The 25,057-nt window shown below is 41.4% G+C and overlaps 1 protein-coding gene across 2 annotated transcripts; it reads left to right on the top strand.

Annotated features, from left to right (window-relative positions):
- The first annotated feature begins 3,249 nt into the window (after nucleotides 1-3,249).
- Nucleotides 3,250-23,153, top strand: LOC110785503 (3beta,22alpha-dihydroxysteroid 3-dehydrogenase). Of its 2 annotated transcripts, XM_056837675.1 has the most exons (12): nucleotides 3,250-3,438; nucleotides 3,546-3,621; nucleotides 3,796-3,943; nucleotides 5,407-5,505; nucleotides 6,453-6,522; nucleotides 20,172-20,321; nucleotides 20,608-20,859; nucleotides 21,649-21,738; nucleotides 21,958-22,036; nucleotides 22,370-22,476; nucleotides 22,579-22,706; nucleotides 22,836-23,153. In XM_056837675.1, exons 5-12 carry the CDS (start codon nucleotides 6,493-6,495, stop codon nucleotides 22,921-22,923), a joined length of 924 nt encoding a protein of 307 aa, XP_056693653.1. In that variant the 5' UTR covers nucleotides 3,250-3,438; nucleotides 3,546-3,621; nucleotides 3,796-3,943; nucleotides 5,407-5,505; nucleotides 6,453-6,492; the 3' UTR covers nucleotides 22,924-23,153. The 2 variants fall into 2 exon arrangements, with proteins under 2 accessions (XP_056693653.1, XP_021845649.1); XM_021989957.2 differs by lacking the exons at nucleotides 3,250-3,438; nucleotides 3,546-3,621; nucleotides 3,796-3,943; nucleotides 5,407-5,505; nucleotides 6,453-6,522 and adding an exon at nucleotides 19,342-20,069.
- The last annotated feature ends 1,904 nt before the right edge of the window (nucleotides 23,154-25,057 follow it).

Raw genomic sequence — 25,057 nt, forward strand, 5'->3', positions numbered from 1 at the left:
AGCATGTGACCTAGTTTCACAAGACAAACGTGAAAAACATACAATAATAGATGGCTTGATTATGACCATTCATCTTTTAAAAAATGTTACTAACTAATATACTTCTTGCACCAAAGACACCTCCGATTAATGATATAGCGTGCCTCCTCCTGGAACTGCAACACCAACCATACAGTTGAACGCCGATAAAACACAATTTTTCCGAATAGGGGAGGCTTCTCTAGATAAGGCTCGTAGTAGTGTATATATACACTCTCCACACATAATCCGAACACCCTATTAAAAACACAATAAACTTGATAATTAAAAAATCTCATATAGAATAAAACTTTGATACCTATTTTGAATGAATAAACATATAAAAATAAAAATATGCAACGATGTATATACCGGTTGAAAAAGTTTAACAGTTGTGATTCGGATAGAGGATATCCATCTGAAAAGGTAATATAGATCGTCCTCTCTTCCTTTGCCCCTCGTTCATTGGTATGGATCCAAGGCCTTGCATATGGATTTAGAGTTGAGATGATATATCTTTGTCTTTTGTACATGGAGAGTTGAATAGTTGAATGATAGGACCTTGTGAAGAGACACACACAAATGTGTGTTCTATATGAACGATAGTATATATGAGTGTGTTTTTCCTATGAATATCAGGCAACTGTAGCCAGGATATTTATATTAAGGTTATTGAAGAAAAAATCTCCAAAATATACAATGTATAGTGAGGATATCTTAGTTTGCAAAATTAAAACATGATCCACTAGCTGCCATTTTGATTCACTTAATTTTCTACCTATTTTTGTTAATTACATTACCTTGAATATTGACAATTAATGCAATATTGTCAACCTTTTACTTGTTTTTGTTGTTTATATACCATATGTAGATAATTTGTTGCAAATATCCAAAAGATTCAAAAGTATGTTACATAAAAAGAAACAAGATTCAATATCAATCCTACGAAATCCACAACAATTTAGGTTATAATATCTTTTTACATTTTATTTTTATTTTATAGATTAGGTTAGAATCTCTTTATTCACATTATCATTAAGAATTTAAGATTCATGCTTCCTCTTTTGCCACCTTAGCAATCTCATTTTACTCCTTATACTTTCTCCGTCTTTTAATACTCGCAACGTTTAAACTTTTGCCACTATTCATATAATCTACTTTGACTATTCGTAGTGTTTTTTATATAAGATAAAACATAGTCATGTGGGATCTTGTTAGATTCGTCTCAATGTGTATTTTCAAAATATCAACTTTTTATAATTTTTGCATAAAGAGAATTTAAGATATAAATGATCAAAGTTGTGCATTGGCATGCGTGAAACTAACAAACGTTGCGAGTATTAATAGACGAAGGAAGTATTAAATATCGGGAAAAACTTAATTGTGATTTCCCCCTTACATATTCGTGATTTTTTTTTTCTATATACACATGATAATGACTTCAACATGGTAATGTACTACTACTTCCGTTCCTGAAAGTTCTTTACGCCTTAAAATTTGTGTCTAAAGTATGAAAACTTTGACCGTAACTTCTCACTATTGGATACATCAAAACGTTATCATGTAAGATCTTGTTAGTTGGACTCGTTATGTACTTTCAGAATATTAACTTTTTGTGATTTTTCACATAAGCAATTGGATATATTAATGGTAGAATATTGCATTGGAGTCCGTGCAAATAGTAAAAGTAAAGAACATTAAGGACCGAAGGTAATATGTATATTTTTTTTATATTTTTTTGATATTTTGGATGAAAAGAAACTCGACAATGATAAAGCTAATGTATTTAGTGTAGATATGGGATATATTTTCTTTGAGGGAATAGGAGCATATTATTTTATTTCTTTATAAAAAGCCAATAGGCTAACATTTCATTAACGGCTAAGCAAAAGTCCAAAGCTATCACTTCCTCAGTATTTATAGGATAACCTCATAACCCTCCACCCATACTCTAGTTGAATAGCTCAACGGGCGTATTATTACGAGTCAATTAAGGAACCCCTTCCGACCTTCAAAAGATCTTGTACATATAAGGTGTACAGTAAATTTAGTGTACACCAAGTTAATTCTTATCCAACTTTTTTGTAACTTTATTTAGTTTTTTGTAACTTTTAATATGTTTTGATTAACTTTTATATTATACTCCCTCCGTTTCTTTTTGTTTGTTACGTTTGGACTTTTGCACGTTTATTAACGTATAATAAAGATTCTTTTTTTTATTAAAAAATAAACTCAAATAAAACCTCAATCCACTAATCATTACAACAACCAATAAGATTGTTTTATTTATCAAAATGAACCAATAATGGAAAAGCACAAAGATTGCTAACTTAACATACTTGGGAAATTGTAATGAAATTTAATGAGTTGAAAAAATTGAACCAATTAAAATTAAAAGATGGCACAAAAAATGATAGTATAATAAGTTTATAAAAGAAAATATTTTTCCACGCAACAAACATTGTGAAACACTTTAAAAGGAATACGTAACAAACAAAAAGAAACGGAGGGAGTATATATAAAAAATTGATAGATGACCATCTTAAAGAGTTAAATGATTAATTCTATATATTTTTTTAGTGATTTTGAAGAAATATTTTTTTAAATAAAAAAATTCACCAAAAAATAGATAATTTTACATAATTTTATATAAGGGTAACTTTTAAACATCTTGAGACAAATTTTATTTCGGTATTCAATATTTATTGTAAATGGCATTGTAAACTTTTATCCTTAAAAAACTTTTACGGGGAAATCTAAGGTAGGGCAAATTGTTTTTTTTACCACCTAAAAAATTGATAAATTATTTATTTACCACCTAACAAAATAAAAATTATCTTTTACCATCTAAAAATAAAATAATTTTTTTTTTTCAAATCTTAACCGGAAAAATGGACGAAAACGTCATGTGAAGCCATTTCAACGACTATATTTTTAATTTCTTTCTCTTCTCCCACGATTTTCATGTATATAAGCTAACATTTTCCTTTACTTACCATTAATTCACATAACATTTTTCGTCAATTTTATAGTTAAAAGATGGTAAAAGACAATTTTTATACAATTTTAGGTGGTAAAAATAATTTTATTTTTTTAGCCGTGAAAAACAACTTGTCAATTTTGTTAGGTGGTAAAAAATAATTTTGACCTTTTATCCCTTTGGAATCAACTCGGCCCGCGTTTTTTTTTAAATTAACCCCATCCCAGCTCACTCAATGTTCTTGCCAAGAACACTTGGCGGGAAAGAGAGAACCATTGAATCCATAGTCTGAGCCACTCACTCACTTCAGTTCACTCATTTTCTCTCTCCTCTGAACATCAACAACTACGGAAATGTGAGATTTCAGCAATGAACCCTACCCGTTGAAGAAGATGATGGTGATTTCATTCCGAGTCTCCCACGACGGCCGCGGAATTCGGGTAAAAGAAGAACAAAACCCAGAAAAGTTCAAATTTTATAATTGTATGTGAAAGTTAATGTATTGAAGATTTACCCTAGAATTCGTTTGTTTGTTTGTTTTTGTTAGTTTGAGCCTTTGCTGATACTTTGTGAGCGACATACGGCATCAAAATTCTAGGATTTGAAGTCGCTTGGGTTTAGGGGTGAGGCTTTGACAAACATGGATAATGTTGTTCATGTAGAAATTGCATGAATACAGTTAAATTGGTTGGAATTATTTTTGAGCACCAAGTGTTTGATGAAATGCGTCTGAGAGAGATGTCGTCTTTTGGTAATAAATTATACTGAAGTTTTGTTGTTTGATTGAATTGTTTCAGGGTGTATTATAAAGATGATGTTACGGAGATTTGGATAATGAGCTTAAGCGTCATGCTGCTGTGGATGAGACACAAATTATATTACGAGCCGTAATTACTTGAATGAAATGTGACCTCTTTTTTGTTGGTTGGGTTGCCATTGAAAGAGGTTTGTTGCTATTACAGTAGGATTGGTTTTAATTTTCAGAGTGTCAATTTGTTGAAATTCATCATGCATGAATTTCGCCTTTTAGGGGAAGCTGACTGAATCAAATTTATACTGTATTTTTGGCTAATGTGTAGAAATTTACTGTCTGTTTCGTATTTTCCTAATATACTCAACATCTAAATAGAAGCCAGATGAAAAGATAGATGCTGGGCTTTGATGTTTTCCAGGAGTTTGTCTTAGGAATCTAGATGATGAGGAAATACGAAACTGTGGCTTTTGAAATGAGTAGCCATAACCCTTAAGTGCGGGCTTTTCTTGTAGCAATATTAGCCTTTGAGTTTATATTCCTCAGTCTACTTTATTTCTTCAGGCACCTTGATCTTTACTTTCTTTAGCAACTGCAACATGATTTCTTACTTAAATAATATTTTTCATTCTCTTGTTTCATCTCCAAATCCAATTACGTATCCAATTAGATAACAATGTTGCTGTGTTTTAATGGTGAGTGTGTCAAGCACATAATTCCCATACGTGGATATTTATTTTTGTATTTGGTCGAGATACACCCCTCGTTCCCCTTCTTTGTTCTAGATTTGTGGAAAAGGTAAAAGATGGTTCATTAATATATACATCTATTAACTAGATTTTATTAATGTGCTACTGGTTGATGTCTTTTATGTTAGTAAGGATGCATTTTTTGTAGTTACATGACATAATTGACCATTTATTGGATTATCTTCTAGATAGGGTGGTCAAGTGCTAAGGGTTATCAAAATTGTTTACGCTGCAACCCTATCCGGGGCATCAAGACCTTTCTGTATACATGTCAACTGCATTGCCACCTGAGCATATTGATGCCGATATACAAAAATACAACCAACAAAACAAGAGATAAGAAAGACAATTTAGGTAGCTTGTAATCTTAACGTGCATTAACTTGTTGTTGAGCCCTTTGATATTGAGGATTGCCGGTTGCTTACCCATATTTGTGGTGTTCTTTACTCTTTACAATTAAAATCGTAATATGTTCTCATAACACGTGCTTTGTTCTCCTCTACAAGAAAGATTAACGTGTACTCGACTACTCGGTAATAGTTTTTCCATCTGTCATATAAAAGATGCATGTAAGCTTCTGAATGTATGTGTCTTTTTAAAAGTAATTGCAACTGGATTACAACATTCGTCTTTGTCCATTTAATGACTTCCAGGCTAGGATATACTTTAGATATTTGTTTCACAGATTAAAAATTTGGTTATCCATCTAATGACCTCCCTAGGATTTATGTAATCTGTCCACAGATTACAAAATTCAGCTTTGTCCATCGATCTAATGACTCCAGGCCAGGATATTTTCAGATATCTGTCTCACAGATTACAAAATTTATCTTTTTCCATCTAACGACCTTGTTGGTTCTGTTTCCACTATTGGTAAGATAACATTTTATTGGTTGATTGATTGGCAGGTAAACCATTTGAATCAGGAAGCCATTACTGAGAAGACACATTTAGAAGAGGAACTGCAATCAACAAACTCCAATGAGACAAGAATATTTAAAGAATAGGTAAAATGTAGCATATACCACTGAAGCTGCAAATCTTTCATTAACATGGGCAACAGTTTTGTGTTTGTTCGTGATTATCGTCCCTTTTGTCTCTTCACTTGCCTCTTACTTTCCTTTTTAGCTAAGTTCACATATTCTGTTGCCTCTTGAAAAAATTTCGTTGCATTTTTTGGGATGTGAAGTACTTATTTTGCAAGGTAGGAGTAGTTGTTTGTAAAAAGTGGTATTTGAAAGGTACCTTTTCCTGCTTATAATCCTTCACATTTCTTAATGAAGACATGGTTTCGCTACAATGTTGGGTCTCCCTCCTCTCATGTTATGTGCATGCATACTTGGTTTCAATGATGGCATTAACTGCCAAGATGGAATGTTCATAAACATGGGGGGTTTGTCAGTAAGAAATAGATAAAATTCTTTTTGCATGCTTCCTTCCTCTCATGTTATGTGCATGTATATTTGGTTTTAATGATGGCATTAAATGCCAAGATGGAAAGTTCATAAACATGGTTTATCAATGATAAATAGATTAAAAAATTTCTGGCCTGTTTTCATGCTTTTTCTCCTCTCATGCTCTGTGCATGTATACTTGGTTTGAATGATCGATGCCAGTAACTGCGAAGATGGAAAGTTCACAAACATGAGGGTTTATTGATGATTAATAGATATAATTTTTCTGGTCTGGTTCCATGCTTTTCCAGGAAGTTTGATTGGAATATGGAAGTGTATTGTATCAAAGTATTGGTCTTAACTCTTAAGAGGGCCATGCTCTAAAGAAAGACTTTAGTTAGCTTATTTTTTTATGAATTGCTCTGTAAAGACATCTTGTTCCTTCTCTATGGTCCTCCTTTTCATTCTATGTGATTTCACCTCTAAAGAAAAATATTATTTATATTCCTCCCTTAATTTCTTTGAGTCTCAAATTTTGGTGATTTGGTTGCGTGAAGCAGGTGGTGTAGCCCTCTCCCTCAGTTTCTATGTTAACAAGTAATGATTCCTATTCTGGTCCTTCAGCTACAGGTATGAAACTATGAATACATTCTTAATATCATATCTCAGCTTTCCTCGAAATTTGACTGCATGGGCACTTGCTACCTTCAGCTAATGAATCCTAGAAATGACAAATGACTAAAACGTGTGCTTTTACCCAAATATTCTAAGAGTTCTTACCTTCAGCCGATTCTTGATATTTTGGTTTGTTGAAAAGTAACTAACCCTACCAGATAATAGTAACTGAAATACTGTATGACCAATGCTGACAAGACGCTCAAGTGACACGTATAGTTACTGGAATACTGTATGGGTTGTCACTGACAGACGCTTAAGTGATGCACTTATGCATCAGGTAGCCACATTAATTTTGTCAAAAATAATCCTATCATAATATGATGCCCTCCTCCCTTGAGGTACAACCGTGGCATCAAAGTCGCAGAAAGATCCAGTGCAAAAGATGATTAGAAAATTAGAACTGATTCAATGGATCCTGCTAAAAGGTTGCATATGATGCAAGTTAACTTAAGCCCCCTACACTCAGCTCAAGAAATGCAAGCTTGAATTCTTTTAGGTGGGGCATTTTGTTGATGCAACATTATTATTTTTATTACTTGATGTAGATATAATATTTCACCTTTTTGAGAAGTGTTTCTCTGAAATCAGCATCCCTGTTATGTTGGGAAGGAAATCCAGTTATAGTTGCCTTTAGTGGAGAATAACAAGAAAGTCATTTTCTTATATCAAGAATCCTCTTTATAAAAAGAATTATAAAAGCTATACATTACATACATACAGATATTTTTAGAAACGAAAAAACTTGTGATAAGTTTATTTTTGACGGATTCTGTAATGGTTCAGTGACTAAAATGATTTTTTTTTTTGGGAGAAAACTATTCCGTATATGATAGTTGAAAACGATATATCGGAGTATATCATAATTGTTTGGGCTCCCAATTGACTCTCAATTGGGCCACTAAGTCCAAAGCCCAATGGCTCTAAACAACAACATCGAACCCACCAGTGGCTATTCAGCCATCCATTAAGGCCCAAGGCCCAATAGTAATAAATGACCTATGGGCATTTATTATGCAAACACTATAAATAGGCCGCCAAGGCTCACACCTCAAGGTACGTCCAATTTACCGCCTTAAGACTACTCTTCTAGAGAACTTCTCTCTAGAATTCGAGCATCATTCTTACTTAGGCATCGGAGGGGCTTTCCTCGGAAACACCCCCGAGGCTAGTAACTTTGCTCTTGTGCAGGTGAATTCGGACTCCACTCATTCAAACAAGCAAGATCTTCAACACATACAAAAGGGCCTTCATTCGAAGCCCATTGTTTCCATCTTTACAACACCGGAACAATTTGGCGCCGTCTGTGGGGAAGAACACTTCAAAGCCTTTGAAAGACATCAATCACCTCTTTCCGCGAAAATGGTGAATGATGTTGTTAACAACAATGACGACGATATGATGGTGCGGTCAGATTCAGAATCTGACCAAGAGGGGCACCCTCAATCGATGGCGAGGTCACAGCCAAGCAGAGCTACGACCGCCACAAATGCAGGACCTCCGATTCCAACTAGGGAAGAGCTCACTGCGGCCATGACCATCATGCAAAACTTCCTCTTCAATGAGAAGCAGCAAGGACTGGCAAATGACCGCAGAGAAGAGAGGAGGACCAGGCGAAGGCTGAACGAGCCACCCAGTGCGGAAGTGTCCAGACCCGAACGAGAACTCCTTCCCTTGACAGGTACACACTTGACGTCGAGGTGGATGGAAAGCACGTGGGACACCCAAAAAAGGGCACAACAGCAACCAGATTGGTTTGCGAGACCATCGCCTACTCCAACAGCTCTCCAAAGCGAATCAACTACTCGTAACACTCGGATCCGAAGCTCGGTACTCAGCAGGTTGAGGCCCTCGGTCCACTCAAGGTTAAGACCTTCGATCCATACGAGACTCGGGGTAGGTGAGTCGAGCAGATCTGGCGAACGACCCGAGGTCAGTAGCCGAGAAAGAAGAAGAGACAGGAGGCATGATCGAACCCCTAGCCCCCATCGTACGCCCGAACGTTCTAATCACAGAACCTCGGCAAACGAAGGCATCAGGGCTAGACTCGGGAAAAGAATCATGACTCCTACGTCATCCCCTTTCTCGGACGAGCTGATCATGGAAGAAATACCGAAGGTAAGACTGCCAGCTCACCTAACCTACAGCGGAATCACAGATCCGAGGGATCATGTCATCTCCTACGAGCAGCAAATGTTCTTGAGTCCCTACTCCGAAGCATGCTGGTGTAAATACTTCCCAACCACGCTAACCGGAGTGGCGGGAGAGTGGTTTAGATCGCTGCCGAAGGGATCGATCAAGAGCTGGAAAAAGCTGAAAAAGAGATTCTGCACACAGTTCGTGAGCAACAATCGCCCCGAGCGAACCACAGCAGAACTGACCTCAATCCAACAAGAAAGAGACGAAAGTCTGAGAGAATTCATGGCCAGATTCATGAAGGAATCAACAAACATACCAAACTTGCAGCCAGACGTGGCCATCTTCGCCTTGAAGCACGCGCTCCAGGAAGGGAAGTTCCGTGACGAACTCTCAATGAAGAACCCCTCCAGAATAGCTGACGTGCTCCAAATGGCTGATGCGTTCATCAGAACCGAGGAGTTCAACAAGGCCGCTGCAAGACTGAAAGGATCGTCGGATCCGAGAGATACAAAGAATACCCAGAGCAAGCCCGAGGGTAGCTCAAGGAAAGGGAAAGAGAAAGTAGGAGCTAGAGAGATGAGCCCGAAGAAAGACGGGAGAAGGGGTGAACTTCAACCCAAGTACACCAACTACACTCCACTAGCTCTGCCCCGAAAGGAGATATTCAGCCTCAACAGAAATGACGAAAAGTGGAAACTACCTGGGAAGCTCAAGTCCAACCCAGCTCGGAGAAACAAGAACAAATGGTGCGAGTTCCATGATGACTTCGGTCACCATACCGAAGAATGCAACTCGCTGAAAGACAACATTGAGGACCTCGTTCGCCGAGGCTACCTGAAACAGTACTTGTTAGACCGAAGGGAGGAAAAAGAAAAGGCCGCAAGCGGCAAACAACACGAGCAACCCCAGAAAAGGGTCTACGAAGCAACAGGGCACAAGAAAAATGACATCCTAGTGGTGTTCGGGGGACAGAAGTCTGGCCAGGCCAGCAAAAAACACCTAAGAGCCCTCTCCCATCGGGTCAACTTCAGCGCGGTGGGAGACAACCAGCCACACCCCCCGAACATGACCTTCACTGCTGATGATTGCTTCGGAGTCCAGTACAAACATGACGATCCTCTGGTCATCTCCATGGACCTCAATAACCACAACGTACATCGAGTGTTAGTCGACGGAGGAAGTGCCGTCAATATCATCTTCAGAAACTGCTTCGAGCAGCTGATCCTCGAAGAGCCAGAGGAAGCACTGACGAAAGTCAGTTATCCTCTGATCGGATTCAACGGATCCGCAGCTATCCCTCGAGGAAAGATCACCCTGCCAGTCACAGTGGGCGAAGGCCAGGCAGCAAAAACCCTTCGGGACGAATTTTTGGTGATGGACTGCGACTCCGTATACAACGTAATCATGGGGAGAACCATGATTCACAAGATGCAAGCAGTCCCCTCCACATACCACCAGCTGATGATATACGTCTCGGATGCAGGATTCGCCGAACGAATCAGAGGTGATCAAGAAGTGGCGAGAAGAACCTGCCACACTGCTGTCCGAAAGCCCAAACTAGAGGACGGCCCCGAGGAAGAAAAAGGAGCTAAGGGAGAGGAAAGCGAGGCAAAAAGGAGAAGAGCAAGCACGAGCAGCTTGTCTCCCGCAGAAGTTGATGCCCGCCCCGAAACCCTATCTCCCGAACCAGATCAAGAAATGGAGGATATCTTCCTCGAAGAGGATTCAGACAGGAGCGTCCGAATAGGCAAGGGCCTAAGCTCGGGGCTCCGAATCGATTTGATCCGATTACTCAGGGATCATAAAGACATCTTTGCATGGTCAGCAGCAGATATGCCAGGGATAAATCCGAAGCTGATTTGTCACAAGCTGGACGTCAACGCTGAAGCTCGGCCAGTCAAGCAAAAAAAGAGGAACTACTCCTCGGAGAAAAACAAAGCCATCGCCGAGGAGGTGAAAAAGTTGCAGGAGGCCGGATTCATTGAACCATGCATGTATCCGAAATGGCTGGCCAACGTGGTGATGGTCAAAAAAGCGAACGGCTCCTGGCGAATGTGCGTAGATTTCACAGACCTGAACCGAGCCTGCCCCAAAGACTGCTATCCCCTGCCAAGGATAGATCAATTGGTTGACTCCACCAGCGGCCATGCACTGCTCAGCTTCATGGATGCCTTTTCAGGCTACCACCAAGTATTCATGCACCCCGATGACAGAGCAAAGACAGCGTTCATCACAAGCGCAGGAGTGTTCAACTACAAAATGATGCCTTTCGGCTTGAAAAATGCCGGAGCCACCTACCAGAGGCTAGTTGATCACGTCTTCGCCGACCAGAAAGGGAGGAATGTGGAGGTCTATGTGGATGACTCCATCGTAAAAAGCATCAAGGAGGAAGACCACGTCAAAGACCTGGCAGAGACCTTCGGAAATCTGAGGAAATACAGCATGAAGCTGAACCCAAAAAAATGCGTCTTCGGGGTGAAATCAGGGAAATTCCTCGGATTCATGGTGAGCGAAAGAGGAATTGATGCGAACCCAGACAAAGTCCAAGCGGCATTGGATTTACCCGAGCCGAAGACCAAGAGAGATGTGCAGAGGCTAACCGGCAGGTTAGCCGCACTAACAAGGTTCATATCAAAAGCCTCGGACAAGGGAGCCCCCTTCTTCAAAGCACTGAAACCAAAGAACCTCCCCGGAGGAGAAGCAGAACCAGTCAAGAAAAAAGGGGTCCCGAGGAAAGTGGATCCCGAACTGATATGGGAACAGGAGCAAAAAGAAGATTTTCAGCAACTCAGAGCCCACCTAGCTCAACTGCCGACACTGGCCAGACCAAAGGAGGGGGAAACCCTGTACCTATATGTCGCAGTTAGCCCTGGAACCGTCAGCGCAGTGCTTCTTCGGGAAGAAGAAAAGAAGCAACAGCCAATCTACTTCACCAGCCGAACACTCACAGGGGCCGAAACCCGGTACCCACTCATCGAGAAAGTCGCATATGCAGTAGTGGTAGCTGCACGAAAACTGAGGCCATACTTCGACTCCCACCAGATCACAGTGCTAACTGACCAACCGCTCGAAAAAGTACTCGACAAAATAGAGAGGTCAGGAAGATTGGCTGCCTGGGCCTTCGAACTATCAGAGTTCGGCATCAAATATCAGCCGAGGACAGCAATCAAAGCACAAGCATTGGCAGACTTCTTGGCCGAGTGCTCATACCAGGAAATGTTGGATGATACGAAAAGCACTTGGGAGGTCTTCACTGACGGATCTTCCACAATAAACGGCTCAGGGGCAGGAGTTGTACTGATCCCCCCGACGGGGAAAAGCATAGAGTATGCATTGAAGTTCGGCTTCAAAGCAACCAACAACGAGGCCGAATACGAGGCCGCAATCGCAGGGATAGAGCTTTGTCTATCCCTGGAGGACGAACATGTTCGCCTCAAAACTGATTCCCAGCTTGTAGCCAACCAGATCCGAGGGGAGTATGAGGCCAAATGGCCCAGCATGACAGCCTATTTAGCAAAAATTAAATCCTTAACGTCAAAGTTAAGATCCTTTGAAGTCATCCTCATTCCCCGAGGACAGAACACGCAAGCAGACGCACTGTCAAAACTCGCAAGCTCAACACTCATCGACCTAAACAGGTCGGTCCACGTGGAAGTTCACCAAGAGAGAAGCATCGACTTGCTACCCACCACAGTATGCAGCTTACGTACCGAACCTAGCTGGATGGACGCAGTAGTTGCATACAAAGAAAGGGGAGAACTTCCCGAAGATAAGCTGCAAGCGAGAAAACTGAAAAGATTCAACAGATGGTTCATCATCAGCGCCGAAGGAGAGCTCATGAGGAAATCATTCTCTGCTCCGCTGCTAAAATGTGTGGGTCCAACAGACGCTGACTACATCCTAAGGGAAATCCACCTCGGGATATGCGGAAACCACATTGGAGGTAGGACATTAGCACATAAAGCCCTTCGGGCTGGGTACTGGTGGCCCACTATGGTTTCCGAGGCAAAGCAGATGGCAAGGAAATGCGAGAAATGCCAAAAGTTCGCACCAGCCATCCATCAAACAGCTCAAACCCTACAATCAACACTGTATCCCTTACCATTCGCACAGTGGGGGTTAGACATCATTGGTCCCTTCCCCTCAGCGACGAACCAGAAGAAGTGGTTGATTGTAGGAGTCGACTATTTTAGCAAATGGATCGAAGCCGAAGCTGTCTCCTCCATCACCGAACCTCAGGTCCGCAAGTTCATATGGCAGAACATCATCACAAGGTTCGGCATACCAAGACTGATGGTCTTCGACCACGGGAAACAGTTCGACAACACCCCGTTGCAAAAGTGGTGCAAACAGTTCGGCATACACCTAGCGTACTCGGCAGTCTGTCACCCACAAAGCAACGGGCAAGCCGAAGCTGCTAACAAACTCATCCTCAATGCACTCAAGAAAAGAGTCGAAGATGACAAAAACAAATGGTTAGAAGAGCTACCCGGAACGCTATGGTCCCTTCGGACCACTGAGAAAGAAGCTACCGGGCAAACACCGTTCCACCTTGTATACGGATCCGAAGCTGTAATTCCTGTGGAAATCGGAACAGAAAGCCTGAGGATCCAGGCATACAACAGGTATGATGGGCTCCAAGGAGAAAGCAACAATCAACTTCTATCCGATGCTCTCGATCTACTGGACGAAGCTCGGAACGATGCAAGGACACTCAACGCAGCCTATTTGCAGAGGGTCAACAAGCATTACAACCGAAGAGTCAACGCCAGACCCCTAAAAGTCGGTGACCTAGTACTCAGAAACGCCGCCTCGGTTCAGAAAGGACGGATCCATGGCAAACTCTCAGCCACTTGGGAAGGACCATACATCATCCATTCCGAAAAAAGGCCAGGCACGTATATGCTGAAACAGTTAGATGGAACAATTCTGAAGAACCATTGGAATACCGATGTTCTCAAGAAATATTTTGTATGATCTCTGTCTGTAAACCAAGTAAGTTGTTTAATGAGAAGAGGAAAGCCATTTGGCACCATGTGTTTCATTAAACTTATCTCTATAATTATTGTCCCTTTATATATATATGCAGCCTCGGATCTGATCAATCCGAGACTAAAAACAGGTTGACTTTGCCCATTCCTTGATAAAATGCAAGAAATGACCAAATCATACACTTCAGGGAATCGTCCAGAATCCTCGGATTCGCGGTACCCTAATAAAATTTGTTCGCAACAAACAGTCGCTCGAATCAAGTTATAAAACTCCGGCTCAGATCCACGGATCGCCGAAGGCATAACTAAAGAGGCAGACTAGCGATCTCTTGCCCAGGTTTCCGAACCACAAGAGATCGGAAGAACAATCCAAACCTCTGAGCAGATCGACGGATTTGAAGAGTCTGGAAACTAAAGAGTCTCTTAGCAGATCTACGGATTTGAAGAACTCGCAAAACTAAAGAGTCTCTTAGCAGATCTACGGATTTGAAGAACTCGCAAAACTAAAGAGTCTCTTAGCAGATCTACGGATTTGAAGAACTCGCAAAACTAAAGAGTCTCTTAGCAGATCTACGGATTTGAAGAACTCACAAAGTCAAAGAGTCTCTTAGCAGATCTACGGATTTGAAGAACTCGCAAAAGTTAAAAAGTCTCTTAACCGATCTACGGATTTAAAGAGCTCGCAAGATCAAAAGGTTTTTAGCAAGTCTACAGAAAGAGGAGCTCGAGAAATCTACGGATTTAAAGACCTAAAATTGCGAAAGAACAAGTTGAAAAGAAGCAGCCAAGTAACAAACATTCATTTTTTATTCAATATTTGGGGGAAGTACAAATACATTGAAAACCTCAAAAATTGAAAACAAAATGAAACAGTTAAAATCGGCAGCCATCAACAGACAATACCGGCCTACCGAAGTATTAAGAAAGCAAAAAGAAACGAGTACAACGCAGCGCCGAGGCAAAAGGGGGAAAAGCAAGCACATATTCGGAAGTCCTCAACTGGAACCGACCGACTCTGAAGAAGACGACTGCCCGAGTCCCTAACTCTTAGGAGTCTCAGGAGCGGCCCCCAGGGGAGCATCCTTCGAAGAACCCCCAGCAGTAGTATCACCCTCGGAAGTGGCCTTCTGGGCCCGAGCCTCTGCAAGAGCAGCTTGGCGTTCAGCTTCAGCTTCATCTCGATCAGCTTGGCATTCCACCAAGTGGTCCTCGGCCTGCATCCATAGGGGAACTTTCTCGTTCCAAGGGAAGTGAGGCATGTGCTTCGCAAACATGCGCCGAGCACCCAGGATGCCGTTCCAGTACTGCTCTCTACACTGATCAGCAGTGTAGAGGTTGACTCGCTCCTGCTCCAGCTTCCGAATATAGTCATCCTTTTCCCGAAGCTTCAGCCGAAGGACAGGCACCTTATCAGCTTGCTGCTGGATCAGCTCCCGATGCTGGACAAAATGGTGGAGCCTTAACTCCGCCTCTTTATGCTCCTTGTCGGCCGCTTCAAATTTAGACTTCATCTCCTGGAAGAGTCTATCTTTTTCCTCAAGTTCGCTAGCGAACTTAGCGGCCATATCCTTCTTTTCCTCAGCAAAGGAAGCAATCTTCTCAGCATCCTCTTCAACTCGGAAGATGAGCTGGCCAACCTCGGTCCCGATCTTCTCAGCAGACTCTCTAGCCTCGCGACTATAATGAAGGTACAGCTGCTTGAGTTCCGTAAGCTCGGAGAGGAGTTGCCCAGCCTTCTGGTCCAAAATGGGAATATCACGAGCATAAGCCTCACGATATTTCCTCAGTTGTTTCTCCTCAACCGAGCTACACTCGGAAGCGAACGAAGACCAGAAAACAGCCTGGGAACGAGAGAAAGATGAGCAAAATAGGAAAAACATAAAACAAAAACACAACTCAAAGAGAAAAATCTAGCAAATTACCTCGTTCAGATAGTACTGGGCCATCATAGCCGGATTCCTCTCTTCGGCCCCAGGAACCCTCCACTGCGGGTTAGCACGAAGCAGATTCTCCCGAGCAGCCTCGGGGCCCACCAAGGATCCCACGTGGGCCAAGGGGTCCTCTCCCAAAATCGGAGCCCTAGCATATCGAGCCATCGCCTCCCTTACTTCTTCGGGGATCCGTTTTAGCGGAACATCCGAACAGGGATCAGCATGGATCAGCCTATCCAGGGCCGAGGTAGAAGTAGAGCCCAAAGTTGAGTGGCGCCTCTTCCTCGTCAAACCTTGCTCGGGCTGCTCCTCCTCTCCAGCAGAGGGAACCTCCTTCTGAACCTCGGGGACCGCAGCTTCGGGGCCCGAGAGATCTATCATCTCCTTGTCTGGACTCTTCTCTCTCTCGAAGGGAAGATCAGCAGACTCCTTCTCCTCAGCTACCTCAGGGACAACCAAACCAGGAACAAAATCGGCTTCAATCGCCTCCATCACCTAGGTGATATCCTGGATTTCGATCCCCGAAGCAGCAGATGGTTTCAGGGGAGAGGGGATGATATCTTCCTCGATCAGCGGCTGATCCACGGGCGGCGGTTCAGCAACCACCACGCTCTTTAACTTCTGCCCCGGCAAGGGCATGAAGTGAAGAAGATTCTTAGGAGGAGGCATAACTTCCGAAACCGCTTCCTACATAGCAAGCGGTCAAAGATTAGTTTCAGAAAAAGGGAGAAACGAACTACAAAAACTCCAAGTCAGAACAAATACCTTCTCCGAGGGCTGAGAAGCCTTCGCTTTCTTCGGATGCGTGGAAGGCCTCAAAAGAGTGCTACCCTTCCTCTTGCGTTGATCCTAAAAAGGGGAGACCAAGGGTCAACGAATGTAAAAGAAGAAAAAGGAAGAAATAGAGAAAAAAGCGGGAAATACCCGGTTCCTAGATAAAGAGATATCTATCCGAGCCGGAGATGAAACCGAAGGAACGGCACGCGGCACAGCGTCAGTCCCAGGACCCTAAAAAGATGGTCCAGGACCAAGACGTTAGCCGACGGCCAACCGAAAAGAAAAAGACAAACAGAAAATCGAGCCTATAAATGAACACTCACCGGGTCCGAAGTTGTCTTCAACTCAGGAAGCACAACCTTCACAGGAACAGCTTCAACAGAGGAGGCGGAATCCCACGGATCAGCTCGAACTTCGGATATCCGAGCAACCCCCGAAGGAGACAACACGTAATCCTTCAGACGAGGATTACGAGGGTTATCTTTTCCGAACTTGTACTCGGGAGCCGGGTCGTGAATAGTCTTCAAATCCAAAGAAATGCCCAACTTCTTAGGATCAATGCGGCTAAAGCCGTACTCTGCAAAAACAAAGCACAAAACATGTCAGCAAAACGAAGCAGGAAAGAGGACAAACTCACTGAAAAACGGTCTCAGCCGAAAGACACCTACCCCTGTCAAAGATCCTGCTGAGACCGGCAACAGCAAGAATGTCCTCCCTCAAAATGTAATTGAGATTCGGAAGCCAGCTAGACGGCAGTCGATGGTTATCCTCTTGAGCCAAGAACCACTGGAGGAGGTCCACATAGTGGCGATGGTTCCGATCTGGAGCTGCCACACCCCTCATATCAGGATCAGGAGCCACGAACCACTTCGGAGGACGATAAAAGTTGGGATGCTTCGGATCCGTCGGCACACGGACGAGCAACCACTCCGTTTTCCAATTGTGGTCAGAGCTAAGGTAGGGGTACGACGTGATGTAGTTCGGATCCCCCCTCTTTCGGGACTTCTTGTTGACAATGGTCCACCAACCATACCCATCACCCTTGGAAGCATGGTTGAGAACCAGATCGTGAAGATCCCGAAAAACAGCGACAGAGCAGGGGAAATTGACGAAGTCACACACCCATCTAAATCCGATTATGTGCCTCATAGATTTGGGTGTGAGCTGGGCCAAACTAATGTTGTACGACACCAAAAGCTCGGATACGAACGGATCCAGAGGAAAGCGGAGACCATTCTCCAAATGGTGAGTATACACGGAAATGAACCCCCTCGGTGGATGAGTCACCCGAGGACGCTCTTGCTCAGGAAGCTCGCACCAATACCCCAAGGCATGCTGAATTCCGTATAACTCCTCGGCCTTCCGATGATAATTCCCTAACTTCGCTTCCACCAACCAGTCACCGCTGACCGATTTCTCCAACGGACCGTCGATCTGCGTGGTCTCATGCAAAATTGAGGCATACTTGCCCTTCGGATCAGCTTCCGTCCAATGAACTGGAAACTCGGAGTAACGACGACGAGCACCCGAAAAGCCAGCTCTCTCACCAGAGGTTGCGCGTTCATCTTCGGAAGCATCCCAACCAATCGAACTCTTCTCCAACGGCCTCTCCGAAGGTCGACCCCTCGAAGATTTCGGTAACCTCCCCGAAGGCACGTTCTCTCTCTCACTCGAGGAGCCAACAACGAACTTGCTTTTGCCCCTATTCTTTGCCATGGTCGCGAAATCTCGATCTAGGGTTTAGATTGAGGGGTAGAAGGAAGAACGAAGAAAAAAGGAGAACTCAGAAACAAATTACCTTTTTCCGAAGCGGAATTCGCCGATAAAGCGAACAACACAAGTTCCCGAAGTCTAAAGTTGGCCGAATTTCGTAGATCTGAAGAAGCAAATTGCACTGCGATCGCCGGAATTTAGAGAGAGAATGGGTTTGAAATAAGGAGTAAAAAGTTCAAAAGGAGCAAAGCACCCAGTATTTATAGAAAAGAGAAAGGGCGCATCAACTTCCTCAAACCCACGATCTCCATGACACAGTACAATTCCCAACACTTGTCATCAATGCAAATCATCCCTTTTCAAAAAAGAGAGGGAACTTTCGGACTTCTGACAGCTGGAAACCCACCCATTTAATTCTAAATGGACCGGGTCTGGGGGGCATGTTGTTTGGGCTCCCAATTGACTCTCAATTGGGCCACTAAGTCCAAAGCCCAATGGCTCTAAACAACAACATCGAACCCACCAGTGGCTATTCAGCCATCCATTAAGGCCCAAGGCCCAATAGTAATAAATGACCTATGGGCATTTATTATGCAAACACTATAAATAGGCCGCCAAGGCTCACACCTCAAGGTACGTCCAATTTACCGCCTTAAGACTACTCTTCTAGAGAACTTCTCTCTAGAATCCGAGCATCATTCTTACTTAGGCATCGGAGGGGCTTTCCTCGGAAACACACCCGAGGCTAGTAACTTTGCTCTTGTGCAGGTGAATTCGGACTCCACTCATTCAAACAAGCAAGATCTTCAACACATACAAAAGGGCCTTCATTCGAAGCCCATTGTTTCCATCTTTACAACACCGGAACAATAATGATCCTTTCGAGCATCAATTCATGATACCATCATGGACAAAGACTCTTAAAAATAATAAAGCAATGTTAATCAAAATGAGAAACTGGGTAAATACACAATTAGAAAATGACTCGGACCACTTTTTTCGTAGTCCACATAATGAGATAAAACAGTCCAATCTATACTGAATTAGAGTGACTAGACCAACTTAGTAGATGACAATTAGATTAATTGGTAAAGTCTTATTAAATAATTCTTGTTTGCATCATTGTCTTATATACTATAGCTTATCTGAAAATGACAAAAACTCAACGCACAGTCTCACATGTCATTTTTGTGCCTTTTCTAATTAAGTGCACCACGTAAATTGTATGAGTACAATAATTGCTTAAATATTCTTCAGTCATGGTGATTTTAAGATGCAAATATCCCTTCAAATAAAAAAAATAAAAAATAAAATCTAACCAGAGGCATTTGTCTTCAACTGCTTGCTCTTCAGTCCTCACTCTTCAGATACTAGCAGCAGTGTGCTCTGTTCTCCCTTCCTCACCACTGCCTACTAGCTACTACAGAAAATGGACCTCTCTTTCGTTGTCATGGTCACCTTCTTCATCTCTCTCCTTTCTATCCCTTTCCTCTTCTTCACTCTTTACCGCCGGCATCCAAACACGCTCCCTCCAGGTCAAATGGGTCTCCCCTTCATCGGGGAGACCCTCCAACTGATATCGGCCTTTAAAACTGAAAACCCCGAGCCTTTCACCGATGACCGTGTGAGCCGGTTCGGGTCCATCTTCATGACCCATATATTCGGCGAGCCTACAATCTACAGCGTTGATTCAGAGGTCAATCGTTTTATTCTTAACAATGAAGGCAAGTTGTTTGAGTGTAGTTACCCAAGTATGATATCCAATTTACATGGGAAATACTCACTGCTTATAATGAAAGGAAGTTTGCATAAAAAAATGCACTCTCTTACTGTGAATTTTATTAAATCTGCTCTCACTCGCGGCCAACTTTTGCTTCATATGGATACCTTGATGCGTTCTTATATGGACTCTTGGTCTCCCAAAATTTTGCTCATGGAGGAAACCAAGAAGGCAAGGCAAACTTCTATACATTTATTCACAAGTTTAATCGCATGGATTAGATTTTAAAGTAGTGTATACTAAAGTCAATGTTATTTTTTCTTGTGAATGCAGATTACATTTGCATTAACAGTAAAGCTTTTATTGAGCTCTGACCCTTGTGAATGGACTGAGAGTCTTAGACAAGAGTTTCTTCTTATTGCGGAAGGCTTCTGGAGCATTCCCATACCTTCCATCTCTATCTCTTACAATAGAGCAATCAAAGTATTTCCCAGATTTTCTGCTCCTAATCAATTTTTTGCGCTTAGTCATCAATTGAATTCAAGTCTTTATTCAATGCTTATAAGTTTATCCTTCACCAATTGGATTTCAATCCGATTTATAACATATCAGTCAGTAATTATTACTCTGTATATGGTTCCTAGAGTTTAATGTTTAAATGTCCATTCTTTTTATAGATGAATTTACTTAAAACCCTGATAACTCGGGTGTTACCTACTTACATGTCTAAAATACAGACAGTATAATAAGTTATTTTTGTGGTCTGAAGGCTAAGGAGAAAGTAGTGGAGTCATTGAGCTTAGTGGTAGAGGAGAGGAGAAGGGCAATGGAGGAAGGAGAGAGAAAGAACGACGTATTAGGGGCAATTCTGGACGAGAAGGCCGGCAATGAACATTCCAATGAGATGATAGTGGATTTATTGGTGTCTTTGCTGTTGGCAGGCTATGAGACCACCTCCTCAGCAATGACTCTGTCAGTCAAATTTTTAACCGAGAATCCTCGTGCTCTTTCCGAACTCAAGGTAACTCGGTCTCTCTATTTTTTTCCTCCATTAATTGGTTATGCTATATTATAACGTTATGTTAACTCAAGGCATTTTGCAATATACTTCGTATTGTATTAAGCTGCGAAAGGTATAAGAAAAAACTTGGAAGAAGCTTGTAAAAGGTTGCTTTAGAGAAATAGAGCTATGTTTGAGCATAACAGCACATGTAGCACATCAGAAAAGCAAGCTTGTTCAATCATAATTCAAAGTGAAGCAATGTTAGCTTGTTACACTTCAGCACTATTATGTTTCAATAATGTTAGTAGTAGACTTGCAGGACTCTTTAACGTAGAAAAGAGAACATAAAAATAGGTTAGGCATTTGGATGAACCCAAAATTACTACTCCGTACTATTTTTCAATGTAATATCATCATTGCATTAGATTAACAAGGAAAATGCTATTAGGATTTGCATTAGAAATGACAATGCCTATCATTATCTTCAATAGTCTACACTCAAGCCTATATCGAAGAAGAGTTACCAAATAACAGCGGAGGTGGGGATTTAGCCGAAATGCTAACCTACATCTATTCATCAAAGTTATTGTCTGTCTTATATAGTTATTGTTAATCAATGAGTACAGTACTCTGCTGTTTGATTTGTAGCATGAACTGCAGAGTATTTGAGTTTGACTTTGCAAAAGCTATGCACAAAGACTTTATTTTAATTTTGAACATGTCTTTTTGATGTTTTTGTAGGATGTTAATTAGGCTGTTAGCAATTATTAATATAGTACGTAGTAATTTATATTCATTATACAACAGGAAGAACAAGATAAGATCAGAGCTCAGAAGGGGGATGATAATGAGCCGTTGGTATGGAATGATTACAAATCAATGCCCTTCACTCAGTGTGTAAGTCTTAATTCATAGTATGTCACTATGTTAATGTACTAACTCTTTCCAAACTACTTTAAACTTGCATATTAATCTGTTTTTCTTTATTGATAATAATCTTTTCTTAACTTCCTTAATGCTAGTGTAGGGTTTTCTCACAAACTAACTTCCCCACAAAATTTAAGCTTTTTTTTTACCAATATTATGATCATTGTACCTATGTTTTTGTATTTTCAGGTTATAAGTGAGACTTTGCGAGTTTCTAATATTGTCGGAGGCATATTTAGGCGTACCCTATCTGATGTCCAACTGAACGGTACTTTCTACAAGTTTCCCTGTTATTTGATTCTCATCTTTTAAGTAAAATTTCCAAGATCACTTCTTGTTTGAGATGGTTAATTGCATTGTAAGACACATGATGTTAACAAAACATAAGATTGACTTTCATAATTAAGTTGTTGATTATGGGAGTGACTTTTATTGAAGAAGGGGGTGGTATATTCTGTCTCATTGTATGACAGTAATGACACCATCTCATTGACTCATACCAAGTACAGTAATTTACCCATGTTTTAGGTAATTAAGTTTCTTAAATCATACGGAGTAATAGTTAAGCTACATATTGCTGGATTAATATACATGTTAACAGGCTATACAATACCAAAGGGATGGAAAATATTTGCAGCACTTAGGGGGCCACATATGAATGATGAATACTTTAAGGATGCTCGAACGTTCAATCCTTGGAGATGGCAGGTTCGAATATCCTATGTCCTAAAATTAACATCTATATCTTCTCCTATTCCTATTTGTGGTTAAATTTTGATTTTTTGGTCACCTTCTGTATGTAATGAACAGAGTGATGCAGAAAAGACCCCCGCTAATGTTTTTATTCCATTTGGGGGAGGCCCAAGGTTGTGCCCTGGCTATGAGCTTTCTAGGGTATCGATATCTGTCTTCCTTCACCACCTCGTTACAAATTATAGGTAATGACTAATGACGTTGTGGTTCTTGTCAACTTATTCGGCATTGGCATACATTTTAAGTAAAATTCAGTCTTGATATGTGTTGCATAGTTGCATGGTGTTAACCTATACTGTATGTTTTCTCAACAGTTGGGAGCCTGCAGAGAAGGATAAGGTAGTCTTTTTTCCCTTCACTGGAACTCAGAAGCGGTACCCTATCTATGTGAAGAGGAACTGAGGAATGCAAAGGAGACCTGTATATAAGCATATAGATATAGCCAGTAAAAAGACGACAATCAACTTTTGGTTGAGAAAATAAGCTGTGTATGGAATTGATCTGCGACTCATAATCTTGTTTCCTTTTATAGGCTTCTTAACTTGCCATACAACTTGCAAGACAATGTATTTGTAACATGTATATGAAATATTCCCTCAACATCAAAATCCTAAATTGTAAAAAGAACTGCACGTGCTGGAGACTCAGAGATCAATCGTTCTCGAACAAGAGAACTATCAGAGTAACATTTTTTTTTTTTTTTTTGACTGGGAAGAACAATTTCATTAATAATCAGCCATACGGCATCTACAATAATAAAATAGATCTGTATACCACAGATTCAAAGAAAATACATAACTGTTACAATCAAAACAATTACTATTCTGCATCCTAAAGCACATCTCGTACTCCACCGCTTCTAGCTTAACGCGAGCAGTGATTTTCGATGTTTTCGCATCTTGCCAAGTAGAGCCCTTCGCAATATGCGCACGAATTGTTCTAATTGACGAGTTGATGATAAACCCTAAACCTGTATGAATCCAAATCTCCTTCCCAATTATTGAAACCCTAAAAACCCTAAAAAAATTCTCATCCATGGATGAGAATCAAGAACCTAGAAAACTCTAGGAAAAACCCAAATAAATTGGGAACAACCCAAGAATAATTGGGAACAAAACAACGGAAAAAACAAAACAAGACAATACATAAAGAGAAAACAATGAAAAAAACAAGAATAAGGGTCGGAAATAGTCTAATTTCCGAAGAAATTAGACTATTTCTGGCCTAAACGGCAAAGAAAACTGAAACCCTAAAAGATGAGAGAGAAGAGAGAAAAGGGGGAGAGAGGAGCGAAGCATTATGGTTAATTACTATCAGAGTAACTTGAACGAGCTTATCTGTAACAATGTCGTGGTGCGACACCAATCACTGCCCTAAAGTCGAATTTGCCTGCTAGGTACACGTGGACTTGCACAAGCACGTTGTAGACGTGTAGTTACTAGACCCATCTCTCTTGTCTTCTAACACCTCATTATAGAATAGTGGTATATTTAAAGAATTTGCTTCTTTTGAAGCATTATATTGGAGGAACAGCTCCAACATGTTGAACTCGGAGTTCACTCAGTTCAGTCGGAACATTGAAGTACAAAAGATAGACCCAGTACTTTGAATACATACATCGAAACAAATCTACAATGGTGCAATATGTTTCATACTCATAGTACGATAATATCGCGAGAAGCAAAAGCGAACTCTTTTTTACTAGGTAAGAAAGGATCCTATGGAACCAACACTTGTTAATCAATCTAGCTGCGCAAGTCTTCGCTTGAGCCACTATAGTAGTCAAAGTATCAATGTACCATACTCCGTATTATGGGATACGAATAACTAATTGAGGCCAAATCAAGAAAACTGTTTTTCGAGTTGTTCAGGACCGGGTTTGGAAGAAAGGTGTCTCTCGAGGTCAGGAAGAGAGGTGCTCCTAAAGTCGGTGGCCCAGCCATCCTGACCTATGCAATGCAATGCTTCAGAATCCCGCAAGGGGTTATTGATAACATGAACTCAATATACAGAAACTTTTGGTGGAGGCAAAAGGATAGGGAGAGGAAATTGGCCCTTATTAGTTGGGAGAAGCTTTGCAGACCAAAGGATAAGGGGGGAGTCGGGTTGCATGATCTAGGCGCCTTCAACAAAACACTGCTTGCGAAACAATGTTGGCGCCTTGTCTCGAACCCAAACTCTTGAAGGAAATAATGCCCTTGGTCCAAGTATGCATTCTATGTTAAGTCTAATAAATGCGGTTCAGTATTAATTAACAAGTTAATAATTCAGTGAGATCAAGTGAGGTGAATGCCTAGCTAGAGGCCGCTTCAGTTCAAGTGGAATTAATGATATTAATCCACAGCTTACTCTTGACTGAACCCGTAGGGTCACACAAATAGTACGTAAACGGATCAAGTATTTAATGGCATTAAATACTCTATCTATGGATATTCGGAATCGACGGATCTTGGTTTCAGTGGGAGCTGAGATCGTCACAGGCAAGAAATGAATACTCCGGAAACGATGATATTACCGGAAACGGAAATATGGATCG

Source organism: Spinacia oleracea, chromosome 2 (assembly GCF_020520425.1).
Source record: "Spinacia oleracea cultivar Varoflay chromosome 2, BTI_SOV_V1, whole genome shotgun sequence".
NCBI lineage: Eukaryota > Viridiplantae > Streptophyta > Magnoliopsida > Caryophyllales > Amaranthaceae > Spinacia > Spinacia oleracea.